This window comes from Salvelinus namaycush, chromosome 26 (genome assembly GCF_016432855.1).
Source record: "Salvelinus namaycush isolate Seneca chromosome 26, SaNama_1.0, whole genome shotgun sequence".
Taxonomy (NCBI): domain Eukaryota; kingdom Metazoa; phylum Chordata; class Actinopteri; order Salmoniformes; family Salmonidae; genus Salvelinus; species Salvelinus namaycush.
The window spans coordinates 23,281,849-23,305,681 of NC_052332.1; the positions used below are offsets into that span (position 1 = coordinate 23,281,849).

Here is a 23,833-nt window from a genome sequence, read left to right on the forward strand (position 1 = left end):
TTGCAAAAATCACTGAAGCTGGATACTCATATCTCCCTCACTAACTTTAAGCATCAGCTATCAGAGAAGCTCACAGATCACTGCATCTGTACATAGCCCAGCTGTAAATAGCCCATCGAACTACCTCATCCCCATATTGTTCTATATTTCTATATTTTTTTTACTCCTTTGCACCCCAGTATCTCTACTTGCACATTCATCTTCTGCACATCTATCACTCCAGTGTTTAATTGCTAGATTGTAATTACTTCGCCACTACAGCCTATTAATTGCATTACCTCCCTAATCTTACCTCATTTGCACACACTGTATACTGATTTTTTCCCTATTGTTATTGACAGTACGTTTGTTTATTCCATGTGTAACTCTGTTGTTGTTGTTTGTGTCGCACTGCTTTGCTTTATCTTGGCCAGGTCGCAGTTGTAAATGAAAACTTGTTCTCAACTGGCCTACCTGGTTAAATAAAGTTGAAATAAAATACAAAAATTAAATAGATGTGAATTACATTTTTTAGTAGTGTGTGATACAAATCTTCTAAGCCCTGTGTTTTAGTTTTTTTTTTTTATTAGTGTACATTCACTGGGAGAGCAGGAGTGTGAGTACCTATCTGTGTGTTCTAGTACTGTCGAGAGTGTACCTGTGGCTGTCCCAATAGTGAAGTCTGAGGAGGGTCCGCTGTCTGGCAGTGTGTCCCCTCTCTGACGCCTCTCCCAGGAGTAGGCCTTCTCCAAGGACTGGTCCTGCCAGCCACACACGTCTGGGTCCTCAAAGTCACACACAAAGTCCATCCCTCTGTAGCCTTGGGTTTCCCACCAACACGCATGATACAGACAGGCAGACAGACAGGCAAGCAGACATAGGCATCACTTAAAATCAAAAGCTTGTATTGCAATGTGTTGGTCTGAGGGAGCTGCAGTGTGTGTGCTTGGAAATTGATTTTTCTTGACCTTGAATTTTTTCCACCCTGTTCTAGTGATATAACATAACGTTTGGTAAATGTCAGAGCTGCATGATTGGTGTTCAGTGGCAAATGGGCACGGTCACTGGAGCGCAGGTAGAATAATTGATTTGTCCGGCTCAGTCAGAGCAGAGGGAGTCTTACCACAGCCGTCTTCATCGATGCAGTCTGTACAGTCACAAACAAAGTCACACTTCAGCTCTGGGGTCTGGCATGCAAGTGTCTGTGAGCCAATTGCTGCAAAACAACAGACTCATCATTGACTTTGAAAATAATCTCCATCTACAGTACAGTAGGAGAGTGATTTAAGCAGAAAAAACTAAAACTGTCTTTTTTAAGTGGCCAATTGCATAAATGCCCCCGTAGGATCTTCCATTATTGGACCTGAGTACGTGCAAGAATTACCCGGGCAGTAAGTAACCCCTTAACTCCCCTCTTATCAGAACCCATTATAATCAACGTTTTATGAGGCTGCTAATGTTAGCAGGCTCAAAGGCCATACAGTGCAGTAATCTGGTAAAGGGAAATGTTCAATCCAAGGTCTCTGACAGCAGGTATTACAGAATCCATGTCACAAGAGTCCATAAAGTAACACTGTACATAATAAATAAGAGTTTTTGTGGTAGCAGTAACTTCCAAAGCCACAGGACCTAGGTTCATCATGCACCTGTGATCTACACAGCCTATTTCAAGTCAAAAACAAAAACGATATTGCACTTCCTTGATAACTGTGAATTTAAAAAGTTTCCTTGTTGCTGACACGGACAGTGAGTTCAGTAAACACTAGCCTACATTTAGCAAAGTATTACATGAAGACTACAGTGTCAATGTTCTTACCCCAGAGAAACGTCAGCAGTAAAACCAGTGCTGAAAACCCTCTGTTAAATCCCATGTTACCCTTCTCTTTCTGCTGGAGTTGTGGACGTCTGAACACCACCTGGCACCTACTAGACTGTGATAACAGCCACTGTCTGCCTCTGACCTCCTCTGATCTGCTGATAGATAACAGGTAGACTTTACATCCACCTGCATCAGTCAGAGCCTTCGGTTGTAAAAACAGCACTTTTCATGTTTAAAGGCACTTTACTGAACAGAGGACTAAATATTATGGCTGCATGCATTCATCAAAGGTCCTGAATTCCTCTTCATGACACTGAGCACTGCAGAGCTGCCATGTAGAAACTTGGCTCTGATGAGCATGTAGAAGTCAAGGCACTGAATACTGATAGGATAGTAATTTGCAATGTATACCTTTATGAAAGTATCAAACTTGTGTGATATTGATACTTTAAATTCGCTATAGATACATAATTTAATTGGCAGTAGCACATACTGACAGAAAGGTATATTTTAGGTGCATGATTGAGTGTAGACTTGCAGTATACAGTGATGTAATGGTAAAAACAATAGGTGGGTAAACTGATTGCGGTGTAAAAAGTAACACTCCCTATACTTTCATGTAAACTGCATTTACCCTCCACTATACCACTGTGCCTGTATGGCAACATCGGAAGTTAACGCATTTCAGATCAATGAGTTCATCTGACCTTATCTGATATCCACATTTATAATCACTCATGTAGCAGTTGCTCAGCAATTTGAAGTTTAGTGGCTCCCAAAACCATATGAACTTCCTGTAGTTAGATACACAGTGAGATAAAGTAGAGAGAAAAGTAATGACAGATGCGTTTTTCTGTTATGAAACAGGAGGGAGCTATTTGAAAGATGGAGTGTTATATTTCCCCTATGTTGAACCACATTGCTCAACATGATAATGGTTTTATGACTCCATGACCGGAGATGGAATTTCATACTCATTCGTTTTCAGGTACCGGTATTGTATGATATAAAATGTCCTTACTAAACATGAAATCATGCTAACAAAGCATACATTACAAAGTATTAAATCAATGTAAACATTTATTAGTTTTATGGTTAAACATGAAAAGATTCCTGTTAAGTATTGTTTTCCATGTATTGTTTCACTGAAACAAAATACAAAATCAAGCACTGTTCTGGGTATATTAGTCAGCAACTAGGTCAGCATTTCCCAAACTTTTTACCTTAGCACTTCACAGCTGATTCAAATAAACAAAGCTTGATGATGATTTGATCATTTGAATACACTGTGTAATACTAAGGCAACAAAAATTAATATGCACCCCTTGGGGTCCCGAGGACTGAGTTTGGGAAACGATGAACTAGGTAATGTGTCAGTCTTAGTCCCAGCTTTGTACCGACAGGTTTGTCTTCAGATCTCACATACTGTGATGCCACTGAGGTTTTGCGGTGTTCTGTTGGCCCACACTCAGGAAGGAGTTAGGCCTGAACCAAGTCCAAGCACAGAGGTGGGTCCAGTGTAGGTCAGTATCCTTCATCAGCCCAGGTGATCTCGTATTTAGGATAGCGCACCTTCAGTTTCTCTGTGGAAACAGCGTGATTTGCTTTGCCAAAGCCCTGCAAAAAACAAGAAAGCAATTGAAAGGATGACTTGGCTGCTAGGAAATAACGAACCTCAAGAGATGTAATATCAGCCATGCAATATCAGAAAACCCAAACAATAGACGTACGAGTTCCACTGAAATAACAACACTATTCTGCATTCTCTTACCATGGAGTAGCCATAGACGTGGATCTTCTTTGACTGGCAGTCGTGCTTAATCCTTCCTCCTCCAATACATTCACAGTCCAGGTGCCCTCCTTTCTCAAGCTCCTCTGCTACCTTGTCATAGATATCCGCTGCAGTGCCAAAAACACAAAATCATTAATGTACTCAAGGTTTCAGAACCAATCTCTTGGAAATACTCAAAAGACACAATATTTCAAAAGCACAGATGTGCAAAATAACCCAGTGAAAGTCTGTTGTTTTTTTATGAGGAATGTACACTATATCTACAAAAGTATGTGGACACCCCTTCAAATTAGTGAATTTGGCTATTTCGGCCACACCCGTTGCTGACAGGTGTATAAAATTGAGCACAGAGCCATGTAATCTCCAGAGGAAAACATTGGAAGTAGAACGGCCTTACTGAAGAGCTCAGTGACATTCAATGTGGCACAGTCATAAGATGCCACCTTTCCAACAAGTAATGTTGTCACATTTCTGCCCTGCTAGAGCTGCCCCAGTCAACTGGAAGTGCTGTTATTGTGAAGTGGAACAGTCTAGGCGCAAAAACGGCTCAGCCACAAAGTGGTAGGTCACACAAGCTCACAGAATGGGGCCGCCAAGTGGTGAAGCGCTTATTAGTCATCTGTCCTCGGTTGCAACACTCACTACCGAGTTCCAAACAGTCTCTGGAAGCAACAACAGCACAATAACTTTTCGTCTGGAGCTTCATGAAATGGGTTTCCATGGCTGAGCAGCTGCACACAAGCCTAAGATCACCATGCGCAATGCCAAGCGTTGGCTGGAGTGGTGTAAACCTCGCATCTCTGGAGTGATGACTCACGCTTCACCATCTGGCAGTTCGACGGACGAATCTGACCTTGTGCACAAAGCGAGGTTTGTCGAGATCGGCGTAGAAGAACTTGACTGGCCTGCACAGAGCCCTGACCTCAACCCCATCGAACACTTTTGGGATGAATTTGAATCAGTGCCCAACCTCACTAATGCTCTTGTGGCTGAATGGAAGTCCCCAAAGCAATATTCCAACATCTAGTGGAAAGCCTTCCCAGGAGCAGCGGTGGAAAAAGTACCCAATTGTCATACTTGAGTAAAAGTAAAAGATACCTTAATAGAAAATGACTCAAGTAAAAGTTAGTCACTCAGTAAAATACTACTTCAGTAAAAGTATTTGGTTTTAGATATACTTAAGTATCAATCATTTCAAATTCCTTATATTAAGCAAACCAGACGTCACAATTTTCTTGTTTTTTTATTTTACGGATAGCCAGGGGCACACTCCAACACATAATTTACAAACAAAGCATTTGTGTTTAGTGAATCTGCCAGATTAGGTAGTAGGGATGTTCTCTTGATAAGTGCGTGAATTTGACCATTTTCCTGTACTGCTAAGCATTCAAAGTGTAACAAGTACTTTTGGGTGTCAGGGAAAATGTTTGGAGTAAAAAGTACATGATTTCTTTAGGAATGTAGTGGAGTAAAATTAGTCAAAAATAAAAATAGTAAAGTATTGTACAGATACCAAAAATAACTAAGTAGTACTTCAAAGTATTTTTACACCACTGCCCAGGAGAGTGGAGGAAATTATGTATTGTTGTCTCTACCTTCTTGCCCTTTGTGTTGTTGTCTGTGCCCAATAATGTTTGTACCATGTTGTGTTGCTACCATGCTGTGTTGTCATGTGTTGCTGCCTTAGGTCTCTCTTTATGTAGTGGTGTGTTGTCTCTCTTGTCGTGATGTGTTCTGTCACACAGTTGAAGTCGGAAGGTTACATACACCTTTGCCAAATACATTTAAACTCAGTTATTCACAATTCCTGACATTTAATCCTAGTAAAAATTCCCTGTCTTAGGTCAGTTAGGATCGCCACTTTATTTTAAGAATGTGAAATGTCAGAATAATAGCAGAGAGAATGATTTATTTCAGCCATCACATTCCCAGTGGGTCAGAAGTTTACATACACTCAATTAGTATTTGTTAGCATTGCCTTTAAAATTATTTAACTTGGGTCAAACGTTTCGGGTAGCCTTCCACAAGCTTCCCACAATGAGTTGGGTGAATTTTGGCCTATTCCTCCTGACAGAGCTGGTGTAACTGAGTCAGGTTTGTAGACCTCCTTGCTCGCACACGCTTTTTCAGTTCTGCCCACACATTTTCTATAGGATTGAGGTCAGGGCTTTGTGATGGCCACTCCAATACCTTGACGTTGTTGTCCTTAAGCCATTTTGCCACAACTTTGGAAGTATGCTTGGGGTCATTATCCATTTGGAAGACCCATTTGCGACTAAGCTTAAACTTCCTGACTGATGTCTTGAGATGTTGCTTCAATATATCCACATCATTTTCCTCCCTCATGATGCCATCTATTTTGTGAAGTGCACCCGTCCCTCCTGCAGCAAAGCATCCCCACAACATGATGCTGCCACCCCCGTGCTTCACGGTTGGGATGGTGTTCTTTGTCTTGCAATCCTCACCCTTTTTCCTCCAAACATAACGATGGTCATTATGACCAAACAGTTCTATTTTTGTTTCATCAGACCAGAGGACATTTCTCCAAAAAGTACAACCGTTGTCCCCATGTGCAGTTGCAAACCGTAGTCTGGCTTTTTTATGGTGGTTTTGAAGCAGTGGCTTCTTCCTTGCTGAGTGGCCTTTCAGGTTGTGTCGATATAGGACTCGTTTTACTGTGGATATAGATACTTTTGTACCTGTCTCTTCCAGCATCATCACAAGGTCCTTTGCTGTTGTTCTGGGATTGATTTGCACTTTTCGCACCAAAGTACATTCATCTCTAGGAGACAGAACGGGTCTCCTTCCTGAGCGGTATGACGGCTGCGTGGTCCCATGGTGTTTATACTTGCGTACTATTGTTTGTACAGATGAACGTGGTACCTTCAGGCGTTTGGAAATTGCTCCCAAGGATGAACCTTTTTTTTTTCTGAGGTCTTGTCTGATTTCTTTTGATTTTCCCATGATGTCAAGCAAAGAGGCACTGAGTTTGAAGGTAGGCCTTGAAATACATCCACACATCCAATTGACTCAAATTATGTCAATTAGCCTATCAGAAGCTTCTAAAGCCATGACATAATTTTCTGGAATTTTCCAAGCTGTTTTTGGCAGTCAAGTGTGTGTATGTAAATTTCTGACCCACTGGAATTGTGATACAGTGAATTATAAGTGAAATAATCTGTCTGTAAACAATTGTTGGAAAAATGACTTAGTAGATGTCCTAACCGACTTACTACAAATTAGTACTACTTACTACAAACTACATACTAATGCCATTGATTTTGGAATGAGATGTTCGACGAGCAGGTGTCCACATACTTTTGGTCAAGTAGTGTATTTACTGTGCAGTTGGGGCTGGACTGACTGACCTCTCTGACATTTTTCAGTGACATAAGCCCCACCTACTGGCTCGCAAGCGTCACTGCCAGCACAGTACGAGTAGTAGTCTGTAGCTAGTAGATCAGTGACATATACATGAATCATACTAAAACTGAAAGACAAAAGGCATCCTCATTCTTGGTCCTCTTACCATGATATTCGGCCCAGGCATATCCACGTACAATATCTACGCTCGAATCGTCGCCGTCTTCTTTACTGTGTACTCGAATGAGAACGTATTTGAACACACCCGTCGGGTCGATTTCTGCCTCTGGAATGTTCGCCATTAGGGAAGCAGCCTTCGTTTGAGTACACATTTTTTTCCTAAAATACTTCTACGAAATGCAACGTACTTAGCTAGTTCGCACAGCTGATAATTATTGAATTTGAAATTGTAGACAATTCTTCCTGCGATGATCACTGTGGAAAGAAAGGTCCGTAGCACACTTCCGGAAATACAGAATGATGCTATAATGGTACTTGTAGTTTTAGTCAGTTGTAGTCAATATACAAACGCCTACTTCAAACACCACTCATGTACAAAACAGTTTATTTTTTGTTATCAAAATACAAAATGAATATAAATCACAAACAAATGGCACTTAAATGTTGGGTAAATGTGTTGTGAGAGTGATGTTGAACATTAATTATAGCCTACATTGCGTGCTGTACAGAAAACCCCCTATTTGTTAATGCGAGGATATTTAAAATGTATTGACCGCCTGGGAGGACTCAATTTTTATCTCTGTGTAAAGGGAAACAATATAATTAATACTTTATCCAACATTATATCTACACACTCCAGGATAGTACCACCAGCATAAGGGATTCCCTTATGATGATTAGTTGGCAATGTCACTGCTTCCTTTCTTCTTCCCGCGGCAGGCTTGCAGGGAGACGTACATCAGGGCGCTGGTGAGGAGTAGGGCGAAGAGGAAGAGCAGGGCCGCCCAGGCTCCAGGTTTCAGAGCCTTCCTCAGGCCTACGCTCTCCCCCGGCAGCAGACTGCTCAAACTGAGCATGTAGCCCAGGGCCCAGCCCACAGAGGTATCCCCTGCCTAGTGACATTTCAAACAAACACCTCAGGTTAGCCTGGGTACACTCAGAGCATTCTGATAGGCACTTGGTGCACTAGTGGTTAAAGCTGAAATGAGAGGCTGTAGCCTAAAAATAAGTAAATTACAAACACTAACAAGACTTTGTGTAATGTCAATGATTATGCTGGTATCTGGAGTAAAATAAGGAGGGAGAGAAATAAATCATATTCACATCAAGCAAGCTTACCTTTTTCTGGAAAGAAATGCGGGGGAATGAGATCTCGTCAAAGCCATAGCCTCTCGTGAAGAGCACCTTGGTGAAGACAGAAGCAGCACAGAAGTCCTGCAGACGAGGCTCCTGGTCTGGGGCCAGCACCAACATCTGAAACAGGATACAAAAATGTGTATTACATAGCCATGATATCCATCCAGAAATACATGAAACACATATAAAACCATAATTCATGGAGAAACACATGCAAACACTGACAATGTCTCTCACATGCATGCAGGCTCTCTCCCCTTCACACACAAATGTTCTCACACACACACACACACACACACACACACACACACACACACACACACACACACACACACTAAGAGAGGGCTGCTGACCTCCTTGATGCTCATGTTACAGACAGCACGGGCTGCCTCTTCCAGTTGGGCAGGGGTGGCGACAAGGATTCCTGTAGTAGTCTGTAGGAACTGGTGAATGTAGAAGAAGGCTGAGAATGCCTGATGGACAAAGAGAAAGAGAGAAAAAAAGGATGAGTTAGGATTAGGGTCTGAGCTGTAGTTAGGGTTAGGTTTGTGTTTTGAGAGTTGGGGTTAAGGTTAGGGTTGAACCACGATGTGGACATGAAACTAGGTTTAGGGTTGTAGTTGAGGATAGGGTTAGGGTTGATTCAACCACTGTATGGGCCCCTCCTAATGCCTCTCACCATAAAGCTGCCACTGACATTGGGCTGGAACACCTTGTCAAAGGAGCACTGGGAGAAGGGGCAGCTGCGGAAGGAGAAGATCTCAGTCATGTTGCCCAGGCAGTGATCATAGTCGCCACTGCCCTCCACAGACAGGGCTGCCTGGGGATTGTATCCAGAGCTGGGTGTCTGGCCCACCGTGCAGGGAGAGTCAAACAATGTCCCCACCTTCATGGTGATGTTGTAGCCTGCAGGGAAGCACGGGTGGGACATTTTCCCTGTGTGACCCTGATCCTAAGAGAGAGAGAGAGAGAGAGAAATTATTACAGTAACTTGACACTTTCCGATAACAAGTAGAGACCAAGCTACAGTCATAAATGGAGTACTATGGTACTGAGGACCAATATCTATTGTTGGAATTAATGCCTGGGATGACTTTCAAATACACATGGTTATCTTAATCTGTTATAGATACAACACATAAAAACAATCTGGGGGTGATATATTAGTGGGTGTGTTTCCAATGATTTATAACAAAGTTTCTATATTTCAATGGTGCTGATGTAGACTATGATGGTGTCTTGTAACGTGACATGACTCCGGGCCCTTGCTGACATGACTCCGGGCCCTTGCTGTAGTGCATAAAGGTAAATACACACACTATGGAGACGGAAGGTACAGAGCGTGGCACGGTACTGCAATGTCGTTTTTCGTCACAAAAGGAGCGGCTCCTTGTAATAAAGTCCGGGATTCGGCGCAATTTTGTACTACCTAAAAACTTTATCATTCCTTTTGCAGACGTGGGGGCAGTGTTGTCACTTGGTTCCTTGAGCTGATATATAGACTATATTAACCAGAATCCGACTAGACCTTCATTACCTTCTCTCTAGTCAGAATGTGACTATGCCATGATCAGGACAGCGTGGAGCCGGCTTGAGAAAATGGACCTCAATCCAGGGGTGGGAGATGGCAGTGTACTCCTAATTATCCCATTATCCCAACTGACAAATCGAGAAGATTGAAATACTGCTAGTTTTTCGTCAGCATGCTATTGCAGCCAATTGGATTCCATGAAAATGCGACGCCTAGCATTGGGGCGAGATTGCTCGTTTTTCGGAAGCATGCTGTCATTAAAAACGAGCAAAATTTCAATCTTCTGGATAATATTTTTTTGCTATCGACCCCTGGTGAATGGAAGTGTGACCGGTGAGGATATCGTGTTACCAAAAGTTGTCCGCTGCTCTAAAAAGCCACTCTACCCACGTAGATCAAATCAAATTTTATTGGTCGCATACATGTTTAGCAGCTTTTGTTGTGGGTGTAGCGAAATGCTTGTGTTCCTAGCTCTAACAGTGCAGTAGTATCTAACAATAGACAACAATATAACAATAGACAACAATAGATCTAAAAGTAAAATAATGGAATTAAGAAATATAGAAATATTATGACTAGCAATGTCGGAGTCTGAAGTGTGTGTGTGTGTGTATATATATATATATATATATATATATATATATATATATATATATATATATATATACAGTTGAAGTCGGAAGTTTACATACACTTAGGTTGGAGTCAATAAAACTCGTTTTTCAACCACTTCACACATTTCTTGTTAACAAACTATAGTTTTGGCAAGTCGGTTAGGACATCTACTTTGTGCATGACACAAGTAATTTTTCCAACAATTGTTTACAAACAGATTATTTCACTTATAATTCACTGTATCACAATTCCAGTGGGTCAGAAGTTTACATACACAAAGTTGACTATGCCTTTAAACAGCATGGAAAATTCCAGAAAATTATGTCATAGCTTTAGAAGCTTCTGATAGGCTAATTGACATAATTTGAGTCAATTGGAGGTGTGGATGTATTTCAAGGCCGACCTTCAAACTCAGTGCCTCTTTGCTTGACATCATGGGAAAATCAAAAGAAATCAGCCAAGACCTCAGAAAAAAAATTGTAGACCTCCACAAGTCTGGTTCATCCTTGGGAGCAATTTCCAAACGCCTGAAGGTACCATGTTCATTGGTACATACAATAGTACGCAAGTATAAACACCATGGGATCACGCAGCCATCATACCGCTCAGGAAGGAGACCCGTTCTGTCTCCTAGAGATGAATGTACGTTGGTGCGAAAAGTGCAAATCAATCCCAGAACAACAGCAAAGGACCTTGTGAAGATGCTGGAGGAAACAGGTACAAAAGTGTCTATATTCACAGTAAAACGAGTCCTATTTCGACATAACCTGAAAGGCCGCTCAGCAAGGAAGAAGCCACTGCTCCAAAACCATCATAAAAAAGCCAGACTACAGTTTGCAACTGCACATGGGGACAACGGTTGTACTTTTTGGAGAAATGTCCTCTGGTCTGATGAAACAAAAATAGAACTGTTTGGCCATAATGACCATCGTTATGTTTGGAGGAAAAAGGGGGTGGCTTGCAAGCCGAAGAACACCATCCCAACTGTGAAGCACGGGGGTGGCAGCATCATGTTGTGGGGGTGCTTTGCTGCAGGAGGGACTGGTGCACTTCACAAAATAGATGGCATCATGAGGGTGGAAAATTATGTGGATATATTGAAGCAACGTCTCAAGACATCAGTCAGGAAGTTAAAGCTTAGTCGCAAATGGGTCTTCCAAATGGACAATGACCCCAAGCATACTTCCAAAGTTGTGGCAAAATGGCTTAAGGACAACAAAGTCAAGGTATTGGAGTGGCCATCACAAAGCCCTGACCTCAATCATATAGAAAATTTGTGGGCAGAACTGAAAAAGCGTGTGCGTGCAAGGAGGCCTACAAACCTGACTCAGTTACACCAGCTCTGTCAGGAGGAATGGGCCAAAATTCACCCAACTCATTGTGGGGAGCTTGTGGAAGGCTACCCGAAACGTTTGACCCAAGTTAAACAATTTAAAGGCAATGCTACCAAATACTAATTGAGTAAACTTCTGACCCACTGGGAATGTGATGAAATAAATAAAAGCTGAAATATATAATTCTGTCTACTGTTATTCTGAAATTTCACATTCTTAAAATATAGTGGTGATCCTAACTGACCTAAGACAGGGAGTTTTTACTAGGATTAAATGTCAGGAATTGTGAAAAACTGAGTTTAAATGTATTTGGCTAAGGTGTATGTAAACTTCCGACTTCAACCGTATATATATATATATATATGTATGGACAGTATGTGGATAGAATATGTATTATATCTGAAGTATACGTGGATAGAATAGTATATGTACAGCAATAGTTGAATAGGATGGCCTTGACTAGAATACAACATATGAAGTGGGTATAACAGTATGTAAATATTATTGAAGTGACCAGTGTTCCATGTCTATGTACACAGGGCAGCAGCCTCTAAGGTGCAGGGATGAGTAACCAGGTGGTAGCCAGCTAGTGACTTAGTTCAGGGCAGGGCACTGGGTGGAGGCCGGCTAGGGATGGCTATTTAACAGTCTGATGGCCTTGAGATAGATGCTGTTTTTCATTATCTCGGTCCCAGCTTTGATGCACCTGTACTGTACTCGCCTTCTGGATGATGGCGGGGTGAACAGGCTGTGAAGTGGAGTGAAGCTTACAGTAAGTAACCTTTAGGGGGTTCTGATGTTGTTGTGGCCAAACAGAGTGTTTCCTACCGTCACCATGTGAGCCAGTAGGCGTTTGAAGACCTGGTCTCGTCCGTAGCACAGGAAGCTGTGTGTGTACAGGGAGTAGTCATGGCCGTACAAACGTAGCTTCATCCTGTCCCTCTTGTCCTCCACCTCGTCCTTGGTCACAAAGGTGATCTGGGTGGAAGCCCCACCAAAGTCCAGCGCCCCCACAGTCTGTCTGCCTGGGCTCAGCCAATGGCCCACAAAGCCATACTGCAGCGGGCACATAGGGACAAACATAGTAATATGAGAGGTGTGTGGGTAGCTTGTCTAGTCAGCCGATGTTCTCTGTGTTGTAATGGTCACTAGAGGTCCTCAGGTAGCCATCTACTCAACAAATTAATCTTAACACAAGAATCAGACTTAGTGGAAATCTGTCATTTGGTAGCTATAATCAATTTTCTTTCAATCTTCAAAGAATGTCTACAGAAGCTTGAAATGAAACTAACACAGGGTCCTTAAGTTTTTAACTGCTTATGGTTGCATTGAAAGAAAAGCATAAGGCAGAGATCGATTTAGAACCACAATAGCAATGTTTATGCAGGATCTTTATTTACAAACAACTGTATACACACTTATTTGGGGTACCATAAATAACTATAGAATGGTGAAAGCTGGGCCATGGTACCTTGATGAAGTTCTCCAAGAGATAGTTGACAGTGACCCAGCCGTACGCTCCCTCCTCCTGGCCACTTAAGATGGCTGCCCCCTGGTAGTTAAAAGGATAGGACTGGATTGTATGACCCACTTCTTTTAAGACCTGGGCTGACTGGACAGGGCTGGAGATACTGTTGAGAAAGGGAAATGTACCACTTCAGATACTTTAGATGCGCGAAGAGTAGGTACAGGCACAAATCAACATGGGGGTATGGAATGAACAACATTACTCAGCTTGACAACAATAACCAGTGACGTAAAGTACTTAAGTAGAAATAGTTTAAAGTACCTAAATCATTCCTAAAGAAAATGATGTACTTTTTACTCCCTACATTTTCCTTGACACACAAAAGTACTCGTTACATTTTAAATGCTTAGCAGGACAGGAAAACAAGAGAATACGTGGTTATCCCTACTGCCTCTGGTGGACTCATGAAACACAAATGCATCGTTTGAAAATGATGTCTGAGTGTTGGAGTGTGCCCCTGGCTAGCCGTAAAAAAAAAAAAAAAAAAACTAAATATTGCCGTCTGCTTTGCTTAATATAAGAAATTTGACAAGATTTATACTTTAACTTTTGATACTTAAGTATATTTAGAACCAAATACTTTTAGACTTTTAATCATGCTGTATTTTACTCTGTAACTTTTACTTGAGTAACTTTGTATTAAGGTGTCTATACTTTTACTCAAGTGTGACAGTTGGGTACTTTTTCCACCACTGACAATAACCTATTAACCAGACACACGCACATCTCTCAATCTTGTTGTTGACTCACTCATCTCAGAACCCCAACATGACTCACATTTTACCCTGCAATAACACAAAGAGAAAGACAAGGAGACAATTCGATATTTTCATTGGTTAGAAACTCTTATTGTGCAACTTTGTGTGTAAATGTATTTTATAGTAATATTATGTACAGTTGAAGTCAGAAGTTTACATACACTTAGGTTGGAGTCATTAAAACTTATTTTTCAACCACTCCACAAATTTCTTGTCAACATACTATAGTTTTGTAAGTCGGTTAGGACATCTACTTTGTGCATGACACAAGTCATTTTCCCAACAATTGTTTACAGACAGATTATTTCACTTATAATTCACTGTATCACAATTCCACTGGGTCAGAAGTTTACATACACTAAGTTGACTGTGCCTTTAAACAGCATGGAAAATTCCAGAAAATTATGTCATAGCTTTAGAAGCTTCTGCTAATTGACATAATTTGAGTCAATTGGAGGCATACCTGTGGATGTGTTTCAAGGCCGACCTTCAAACTCAGTGCCTCTTTGCTTGACATCATGGGAAAATCAAAAGAAATCAGCCAAGACCTCAGAATGAAAATTGTAGACCTCCACAAGTCTGGTTCATCCTTGGGAGCAATTTCCAAACACCTGAAGGTACCACGTTCATCTGTACAAACAATAGTACGCAAGTATAAACACCATGGGACCACGCAGCCGTCATACCGCTCAGGAAGGAGACGTGTTCTGTCTCCTAGAGATGAACGTACGTTGGTGCGAAAAGTGCAAATCAATCCCAGAACAACAGCAAAGGACCTTGTGAAGATGCTGGAGGAAACAGGTACAAAAGTATCTATATCCACAGTAAAATGAGTCCTATATCGACATAACCTGAAAGGCCGCTCAGTAAGTAAGAAGCCACTGCTCCAAAACCGGCATAAAAAATCCAGACTACGGTTTGCAACTGCACATGGAGAAATGTCCTCTGGTCTGATGAAACAAAAATAGAACTGTTTGGCCATAATGACCATCGTTATGTTTGGAGGAAAAAGGGGGAGGCTTGCAAGTCGAAAGAACACCATCCTAACCGTGAAGCACAGGGGTGGCAGCATCATGTTGTGGGGGTGCTTTGCTGCAGGAGGTGCACATCACAAAATAGATGGCATCATGAGGGAAAAAAATTATGTGGATATATTGAAGCAACATCTCAAGACATCAGTCAGGAAGTTAAAGCTTGGTGGCAAATTGGTCTTCCAAATGGACAATGACCCCAAGCATACTTCCAAAGTTGTGGCAAAATGGCTTGAGGACAACAAAGTCAAGGTATTGGAGTGGCCATCACAAAGCCCTGACCTCAATCCTATAGAAAATTTGTGGGCAGAACTGAAAAAGCGTGTGCGAGCAAGGAGGCCTACAAACCTGACTCAGTTACACCAGCTCTGTCAGGAGGAATAGGCCAAAATTCACCCAAAATATTGTGGGAAGCTTGTGGGAGGCTACCCGAAACGTTTGACCCAAGTTAAACAATTTAAAGGCAATGCTACCAAATACTAATTGAGTGTATGTAAACTTCTGACCCACTGGGAATGTGATGAAAGAAATAAAAGCTGAAATAAATAATTATCTCTACTGTTATTCTGACATTTCACATTCTTAAAATAAAGTGGTGATCCTAACTGACCTAAAACAGGAAATTTTTACTTGGATTAAATGTCAGGAATTGTGAAAAACTGAGTTTAAATGTATTTGGCTAAGGTGTATGTAAACCTCCGACTTCAACTGTATGATGTTTCTTTGATGTACATTCTGTTAACTTTGCTTGTGTTTAAAACCATTGTGTGCAAGAGTATGAGAAATGTCTATGTGTACATATCTGCATGGACATGGGTGTCTTAGTGTAACTTTGTGTGTACGTGATGTGTGTGTGTATCAGTGGAGGGGAGGACGGAATGGATGTGTTTGATACCATTCCATTCACTCCATTCCAGACATTATTATGAGCCGTCCTCCCCTCAGCTGCCTCTACTGTTGTGTATGCTTCTTGATCAGAATGTAGGAATATGACATCCCTTGTGTTTTAAACAGGTGTGGTAGTGTTTGCTTAGAGCTTGGCAGATGAAAGGTGGGGGCTTGTTCTTGCCTGTCTGCCTCTGAGTGGGAAATCCTTACCCATTGATTGTTTACATACAAAGGTACACGCACACAAAGATACACAGACACAAATGCGTGTGCACTCACACTCAAACACACACAGATGCATACACAAACTATAACTCACTTGAGCAGCCTCATGCCAGCGGTGGCTCCGAGGTAGACAGGTGTGAGGTGGTGCCTGGCTCTGGGGATGTCCCGCGTGGCCTGGTCCAGACATGACTGGAGGCTTCTCCCTGCCTCTCGCTGCTGTCCCGCATAGCTAGAGATTCCTCCACCTGCATAGCGGGAACACCCAGACACACTTTATGGAAGAACAAACACCCCTCACCTGGGTGTCCATGCCCTGGTTGATGGAGCAGGATTAAGCCCAGGCAGTGACCCAGGGATCAGGTCATGCATGCCTTCCCCTAACTCAGACCAGATCAAGAGAATTCCCTGCATTCTGTGAGGCATTGAAGTAGGAGGCAGGGCTTTCTGCTCAACACATTACATTGTGAGGGAGAAGTTGGGTAGTCTCACCCCTTGGAATGCTTCTGTTCCAACACTCAAATCTCACACACGCACACAAACTACTTTCCAATACAGTGAGCTAGCTTAGCTGGAGCCCGACAAATTCCAAGACAGACCAAACTGCCCCGGTGCAACCTTGAGTCTAACACCCTTGAATTCTTTGTTTCTAATACCCTGTGAGGTAGAGAGGAGGAAGAAGAAGTCGAGACTTCAGTGTTTGATCCCATCATGTTATACTGGTCAGAGAATCCCAGGATATCTAAAGGTCTTAACCCATGCGGTTGCTGAAAGACAGTAAAGTACAGTAAGTGAAGCATGTATTGTTTCCTGGCACCAGCGGTACAGGTGATGACAGATGGGAGGAGCTGTTGAGGAGTTGATGTTGCTGCTCCAATCAATCAAATGTATTTATAAAGCCCTTTTTACATCAGCCGATGTCACAAAGTGCTATACAGAACTCCCTAGCTGCAACCTACTTGCACTGACTTCTCTGATAACTTACTGTGCTTACTATGACTGTGACATATGGTTGTCTGACCTAGCTATCTGGATAAGAGCGTCTGCTAAATGACTAAAATGTAAATGTAAGTGCTGTTTACATGTACTCTAGGAGAGCTGGTGTACTTGCAAATACTTCACATTAATTAAAGCAGCCAACTACCGTGATCTATACAAACACGTAACTCGTGTAGGCATGACAGGACTGGAAAACCACACAGTGCACTGAGTCACTGCGGAACTATTGACAGATCCACCGTTGCTAGGCATCTATGTTTTTCTGCTTCTTTATCTCTGGCCTTGTCTGACGAGATACCGTAACCCACACGGTGTGAACACAGCACACAATGGGGACTGTTCTTTGCCAACTGGAGCGCCCAAAAAGTTTTCTTGGGGTTAAGGTTTTGGGTAATAGAGTATTTTACAATTATTATTGTAAAAAATTATTATTATTTTTACCTTTATTTAACTAGGCAAGTCAGTTAAGAACAAATTCTTATTTTCAATGACGGCCTAGTGGGTTAACTGCCTTGTTCAGGGGCAGAACGACAGATTTTTACCTTGTCAGCTCGGGGATTCGATCTAGCAACCTTTCGGTTACAAGTCCAACGCTCTAACCACTAGGCTACCTGCCACCCCATTTGCCTGCTCTTTGATAAAAATTGGATGTAAATCTGTACTTTCTGGTACTTACTTCAAATAATTGGTTACTCACTGGTAACAAATGATAATAGTACTTGTTTTAAGTCTCAAAAGGAATAAAAGAGTAATAACAATTTAATTACAATTCTACCAAGTAATTTCTATGTAAACACTTGGTAAATAGCAGACAACCACCTGGAAGAATCCTTCCATTGGGACACTGTCTTACCCTTGGGGTGGCATTCAGTGTGCTGAGTGACCACACCCGTGCCATTCTGCTTGTCTGCCGGCCACTTGTAGATGTACATGGCTGTGTGAGAGGAGCCTGCGTCCAGGACTATCCCATACTGGGGAGAGGGGGAGAGGGTTGGAGAGAAGAGAAGAGAGGGAGATTAGAGACAAATCTTGAGAAAAAAGAGCTGATTTAGAATAATCCCCAAGAAAAGACAACCTATTTGGGTCTACTCCAAACCATAAAAGGTTACAAACGATCAGGTGTTTGAAATCCATCTATGCCAAGACATTTAATATGGATAGAGGCATCTGGAAGACATTTAACTACATTGATGGCCTGTCCTCTGGCTTTTATGACATTGTGTATATATTTTGGCAGCAAGAATGTTGCTTGCATGTTTACTTCATGGTAAGATAGATGGAAAGTTGTAGAGGATGAGGGAATTAATTAGGAGAAGTAAGAGGCCCTGTCTGGTCTGAGAACAACCCATGATTGCATATCATGAAGGAACTGTTTAGAGTGTGTATGCTCCAATCCTGATTATGCTATGAATCATAAACTCTAAACATGGTAAATTGTGTGTAAATATTCAGTAGTAAGGCAACATTAACTTTCTAAGATACCGTCTTCTATTAAAACCCTTGGGTCAACATCCTGCATGAGGCCACTTTGTAATGATGAAATTATTACAGCGGAACTTACTATGACCAAAATATGCTGAACAAAAATATAAATGCAACATGTGAAGTGTTGGTCCCATGTTTCATGAGCTGAAATAAAAAATCCCAGAAATGTACACACAAAAAGCTTTCTTATGTGCACAAATTTGTTTACATCCCTGTTAGTGAGCATTTCTCCTTTGCTAAGATAATCCATCCACCTGACAGGTGAGGCAAATCAAGAAGCTGATTAAACGGCATGATCATTAAACAGGTGCACCTTGTGCTGGGGACAACAAAAGGCCACTCTAAAATGTGCAGTTTTATCACGCAAAACAATGCCACAGATGTCTCAAGTTTTGAGGGAGTGTGCAATTGGCATGCTGACTGCAAGGAATGACCACCAGAGCTGTTGCCAGAAAATGTAATGTTAATTTCTTTACCACAAGCCGCCTCCAACATCATTTTAGAGAATTTGGCAGTACGTCCAACCGGTCTCATAACCGCAGACCACGTGTAACCACGCCAGCCCAGGACTTCTTCACCTGCGGGATCATCTGAGACCAGCCACACGGACAGCTGATGAAACTGAGGAGTATTTCTGTCTGTAATAAAAAACTCATTCTGATTGGCAGGTCCTGGATCCCAAGTGGGTGGACCCACCCATGGCTGCACTCCTGCCCAGTCATGTGAAATCCATAGATTAGGGCCTAATTGATTTATTTAAATTTACTGATTTTCCTTGTAACTCAGTAAATTTGTTGAAATTGCGTTTTGATTGCATTTGAGTTTATATGTTTGTTCAGTATAGTTATGCATCACGAAACAAATATCATAAACCAGTCAGATGCCAAACACAGTCAGGTAATTAAACAAGTTTCAACAGCAGTGTCAGAGAAAGAAAGACAGCAATTAAAGTATGTAACTGTGGGTGTAGGACCCAAGAGCAAAGGTAAGGCAGGGGGAGGGGGGTGTTTGGGAATAGCCTACAGTAGGGGTTCCCAAACTTTTTATAATCGTGTACCCCTTCAAACATTCAACCTCCAGCTGCGTACCCCCTCTACCACCAGGGTCAGCACACTCTCAAATGTTGTTTTTTTTGCCATCATTGTAAGCCTGCCACACACACACACGATACGATACATTTATTAAACATAAGAATGAGTGTGAGTTTGTCACAACCCAGCTCGTGGGAAGTGACAGAGCTCTTTTAGGTCCAGGGCACAAATAATAATAATCAATTATTTTGCTCTTTATTTAGCCATCTTACATATAAAACCTTATTTGTTCATCAACAAATGTGAATAACTCACCACAGGTTAATGAGAAGGGTGTGCTTGAAAGGATGCACATAGACTCTCTCCAATACAACCCAACATTGCAGAGTTCAGTCTTAAATAATTTTCCACACACAGTCTGTGCCTGTATTTAGTTTTTATGCTACTGAGGGCTAAGAATCCACTCTCACATAGGTACGTGGTTGCAAAGGGCATCAGTGTCTTAACAGTGCAATTTGCCAAGGCAGGATACTCTGAGCGCGGCCCTATCCAGAAATCTGGCAGCGGCTTCTGATTAAATTCAATTTTCACAGAACCGCTTGTTGCAATTTCAATGAGGCTCTCTTGTTCAGATATCGGTAAGTGGATTGGAGGCAGGGCATGAAAGGGATAACGAATCCAGTTGTTTGTGTCGTCCGTTTCGGGAAAATACCTGCGTAATTGCGCACCCAGCTGCTTCGCTATATCACATTTGACATTTTCTATAAGCTTGAGTTTATTTGCACACCAAAGAATCATACAATGATGGAAAGACCTGTGTGTTGTCCTTGTTAATGCAGATAGAGAAGAGCTCCAACTTCTTAGTCATAGCCTCAATTTTGTCCCGCACATTGAACATAGTTGAGGAGAGTCCCTGTAATCCTAGATTCAGATCTTTCAGGCAAGAAAAAACATCACCCAGATAGGCCAGTCGTGTGAGAAACTCGTCATCATGCAAGCGGACAGACAAGTGAAAATTATGGTCAGTAAATAAAAGTTTAAGCTCGTCTCTATTAAAAAAAAACTTGGCAATACTTTCCCCCTTGATAACCAGTGCACTTCTGTATGTTGTAAAAGCGTTACATGGTCACTGCCCATATCATTGCATAATGCAGAAAATACACGAGAGTTCAGGGGCCTTGCTTTAACAAAGTAAACCATTTTCACTGTAGTGTCCAAAACGTCTTTCAAGCTGTCAGGCATTCCCTTGGCAGCAAGAGCCTCTCTGTGGATGCTGCAGTGTACCCAAGTGGCGTCGGGAGCAACTGCTTGCACGCGCATTACCACTCCACTATGTCTCCCTGCCATGGCTTTTGTGCCATCGGTACAGATACCAACACATCTTGACCACCAAAGTCCATTTGATGTCACAAAGCTGTCCAGTACTTAAAAACTATCCTCTCCTGTTGTTCTGGTTTCCAGTGGTTTGCAGAAGAGAATGTCTTCCTTAATTGACCCCCCATAAACTTAACGGACAACTACCAGGAGCTGTGCCAGGCCTGCAAAGTCTGTTGACTCATCCAGCTGTAACGCATAGAATTCACTGGCTTGTATGCGAAGCAGTAATTGTTTCAAAACATCTCCTGCCATGTCACTGATGCATCGTGAAACAGTGTTGTTTGATGAAGACATTGTCTGTATAGTTTTCTGGGCCTTTTCCCCCAGCATTGTCCCAGCCATATCCGCAGCAGCAGGAAGAATTAAGTCCTCCACAATAGTATGGGGCTTGCCTGTCCTAGCCACTCGGTAGCTCACCATATAAGACGCTTCTAGCCCCTTCTTATTAATGGTATCTGTTGCTTTTAAACATGTCTTATTACTCGAAAGTCGTCTTAATTCTCGCTCAAAAAACTCCTGTGGCTTATTTTTCAAATTGGCATGTTTCGTCTCTAAATGTCTGCGCAAGAGTGAAGGTTTCATCGACTTGTGAGATAGTACTTTTACACATTTAACACGTTGGCTCTGGAAAGGCACTACTCCCAATATAAGTGAACCCCAAATCAATGTAGTTCTCATCATATTTGCGCCTCTTCTATGGTCCAACGTCCCTGTCTGTTGTTCGGTGCTTTCCCAGGTAAGGGGGCAGTAGCTCTTCGGCTGCATCAGATTCACAACTGTCAGTGTTCATGCTAGCTGGGCTAGCAACAAATGTAGAATTACTGATGCTAGCATTGGATGTGCTCGTGGAAGCAGAACAACTTGTGCCGTCGACAGGTGCAGGTGTAGTACTGCTGGTAGTAGCATGTGTCTCTATGGACGCAGGCCTTACTTATTTTTAACCATTCATCCATTTTCGAGCAAACGGAATGAGCAGCAGCTACGTTTGGCTACATATGGACCGTTAGTGGAATTCCTGCGAAAGAGTAACGGTTAATGTGATTAGATGTTAATTATTTGACTAGGCTACCTGTATTTGACATTGTGTTGTTATTTCGCTGAACACTAGATGGTTTCATTGAATGTTTTGGCAGTGAAACGAGGCTACTCAGGCGAGAAAAAAACATCACCCAAATATATAGCCCCGTTGAAAGATCTAAATGGACTGTTTGAAAATGTGAATCACATTTTTATTTGGCATACCACCGACGGCATTGCGCGTACCCCCAGTTTGGGAATAGCTGGCCTACAGTATCGAAGACTGTATGTTTTACCTCATGGTAAATTTGCATGTGTTTGTATGTACAGTATTTACATGGTAATACACATATATACAGTCAGGTTCATAATTATTGACACCATTGATAAAGATGAGAAATAAATACTGTATAAAATAAAGAATACAATGCTAAACTAATAATTTTCTAATTGTATACTAATACAAATGTTCCGAAAATAGATTTTGTTTGACAAGTAATACTTTTTTTGTTTTTTTAAGATGGGGTCAAAATTATTGCCACCCCTATTTTCAATACTGAGCCTTTTTCTAAAATGGTTTATGAGATTTAAAAACACATTGGGAGATATCTTAGACCGTTCCTCCATACAGAATCTTTCCAGATCCTTAATATTTTTCGCCTGGGCTTATGGACTGCCCTCTTCAATTCAAACCATAGGTTTACAATGGGGTTCAAGTCTGGAGACGGACATGGCCCTTGCAAAATGTTGATTTTGTTGTCAATTAACAATTTTTTTGTGGATTTTGATGTGTACTTGTGGTTATTGTCTTGCTGGAAGATCCACTTGTGGCCAAGTTTGGAGGACCTTAAACATTTATACTCTGCGTGTGCTTCATTCTACAGCTAGATATCTCCAGGAGTGATAAGTATATATTTGTTTATATCTGTTGTGGTCCAGTACTGTCTTTCTACTAGCTCGGTCAATCTACTTTAAGTGTTGCCTGTCTTTCCAGTGGACTACTTGGTGTGTGAACTGCTGACTGCTCATAATTTGCAGATAGTTGTTGATACATGAACCAGGATTAAGGGGCGGGGCAATTTGTGCCTTGTTTTGGTAATCAGTGGCTGTATTGGAGGGGGAGTGGTTTCACCTCTGCTAGGCAATACGCAATTAGTGTTAGTACTTCAGTCTCCCATGGTCAGCTCAGCGGCAGCTGAAAGTGGTGGTTGTGTCAGTGGCGCCGAATACAAAGACCGTTGTTCGAGGAAGGAAAGAGAGGAAGGCTCTACACCACTCTCTCACTTGAGTATCTTACCTAGTTATTTTCAGATCTCAATTTTGCTCTTTTTGTAGCTTTGGCAATATGTGTTTTCTCTATACTTGTTCCCTCCTAACTCTGTAGGCTTTACAGATGCTCCCCACTCTTTGGCTGCAACCATGTGGAATTCCAGATCTCTGGCAGTGTTTGGAACTGCCGGTCAAGAATGCCTTGTTCATCTCAGACTATGCTGCCCTTCAGTTCCTTGACATTTTGGCCCTGATGGAGACATGGATCACCCCAGAGAACACGCTACTCCAGCTGCTCTTCATCTATGTTTTCTCTCATAGTCCAATAGCATCTGGCCATCGGTGGTGGCACAGGTCTACTCGTTTCTCCTAAGTGGATATTTTTTATTTTGTCCCTCTCTAATCTGTCCATCTCCTCATTTGAATTCCATGCTGTCACTTGTCCACTCAAGCTTAACATTGTCATCTGTCGCCCACC

The 23,833-nt window shown here is 41.9% G+C and overlaps 2 protein-coding genes across 2 annotated transcripts in view; both read right to left on the minus strand.

Moving 5' to 3' along the window:
• Positions 1–2,855: 2,855 nt before the first annotated feature.
• Positions 2,856–7,434, minus strand: phpt1 (phosphohistidine phosphatase 1). The gene is made up of 3 exons (XM_038965414.1): positions 7,120–7,434; positions 3,570–3,697; positions 2,856–3,415 (listed from the first exon to the last, which is right to left on the minus strand). Exons 1-3 carry the CDS (start codon positions 7,283–7,285, stop codon positions 3,323–3,325), a joined length of 387 nt encoding a protein of 128 aa, XP_038821342.1. The 5' UTR covers positions 7,286–7,434; the 3' UTR covers positions 2,856–3,322.
• A 67-nt stretch (positions 7,435–7,501) lies between these two features.
• Positions 7,502–23,833, minus strand: part of LOC120021611 (ectonucleoside triphosphate diphosphohydrolase 2-like) — a 35,792-nt gene continuing 19,460 nt past the window's right edge. The window contains exons 2-9 of the mRNA XM_038965413.1: positions 18,030–18,147; positions 16,275–16,425; positions 13,222–13,381; positions 12,579–12,806; positions 8,950–9,222; positions 8,624–8,743; positions 8,253–8,387; positions 7,502–8,026 (exon numbers count right to left, since the gene is read on the minus strand). Coding sequence (XP_038821341.1) covers positions 7,811–8,026; positions 8,253–8,387; positions 8,624–8,743; positions 8,950–9,222; positions 12,579–12,806; positions 13,222–13,381; positions 16,275–16,425; positions 18,030–18,147 — 1,401 coding nt within the window. The 3' untranslated portion in view covers positions 7,502–7,810. The remainder of the gene's footprint in view (positions 8,027–8,252; positions 8,388–8,623; positions 8,744–8,949; positions 9,223–12,578; positions 12,807–13,221; positions 13,382–16,274; positions 16,426–18,029; positions 18,148–23,833) is intronic.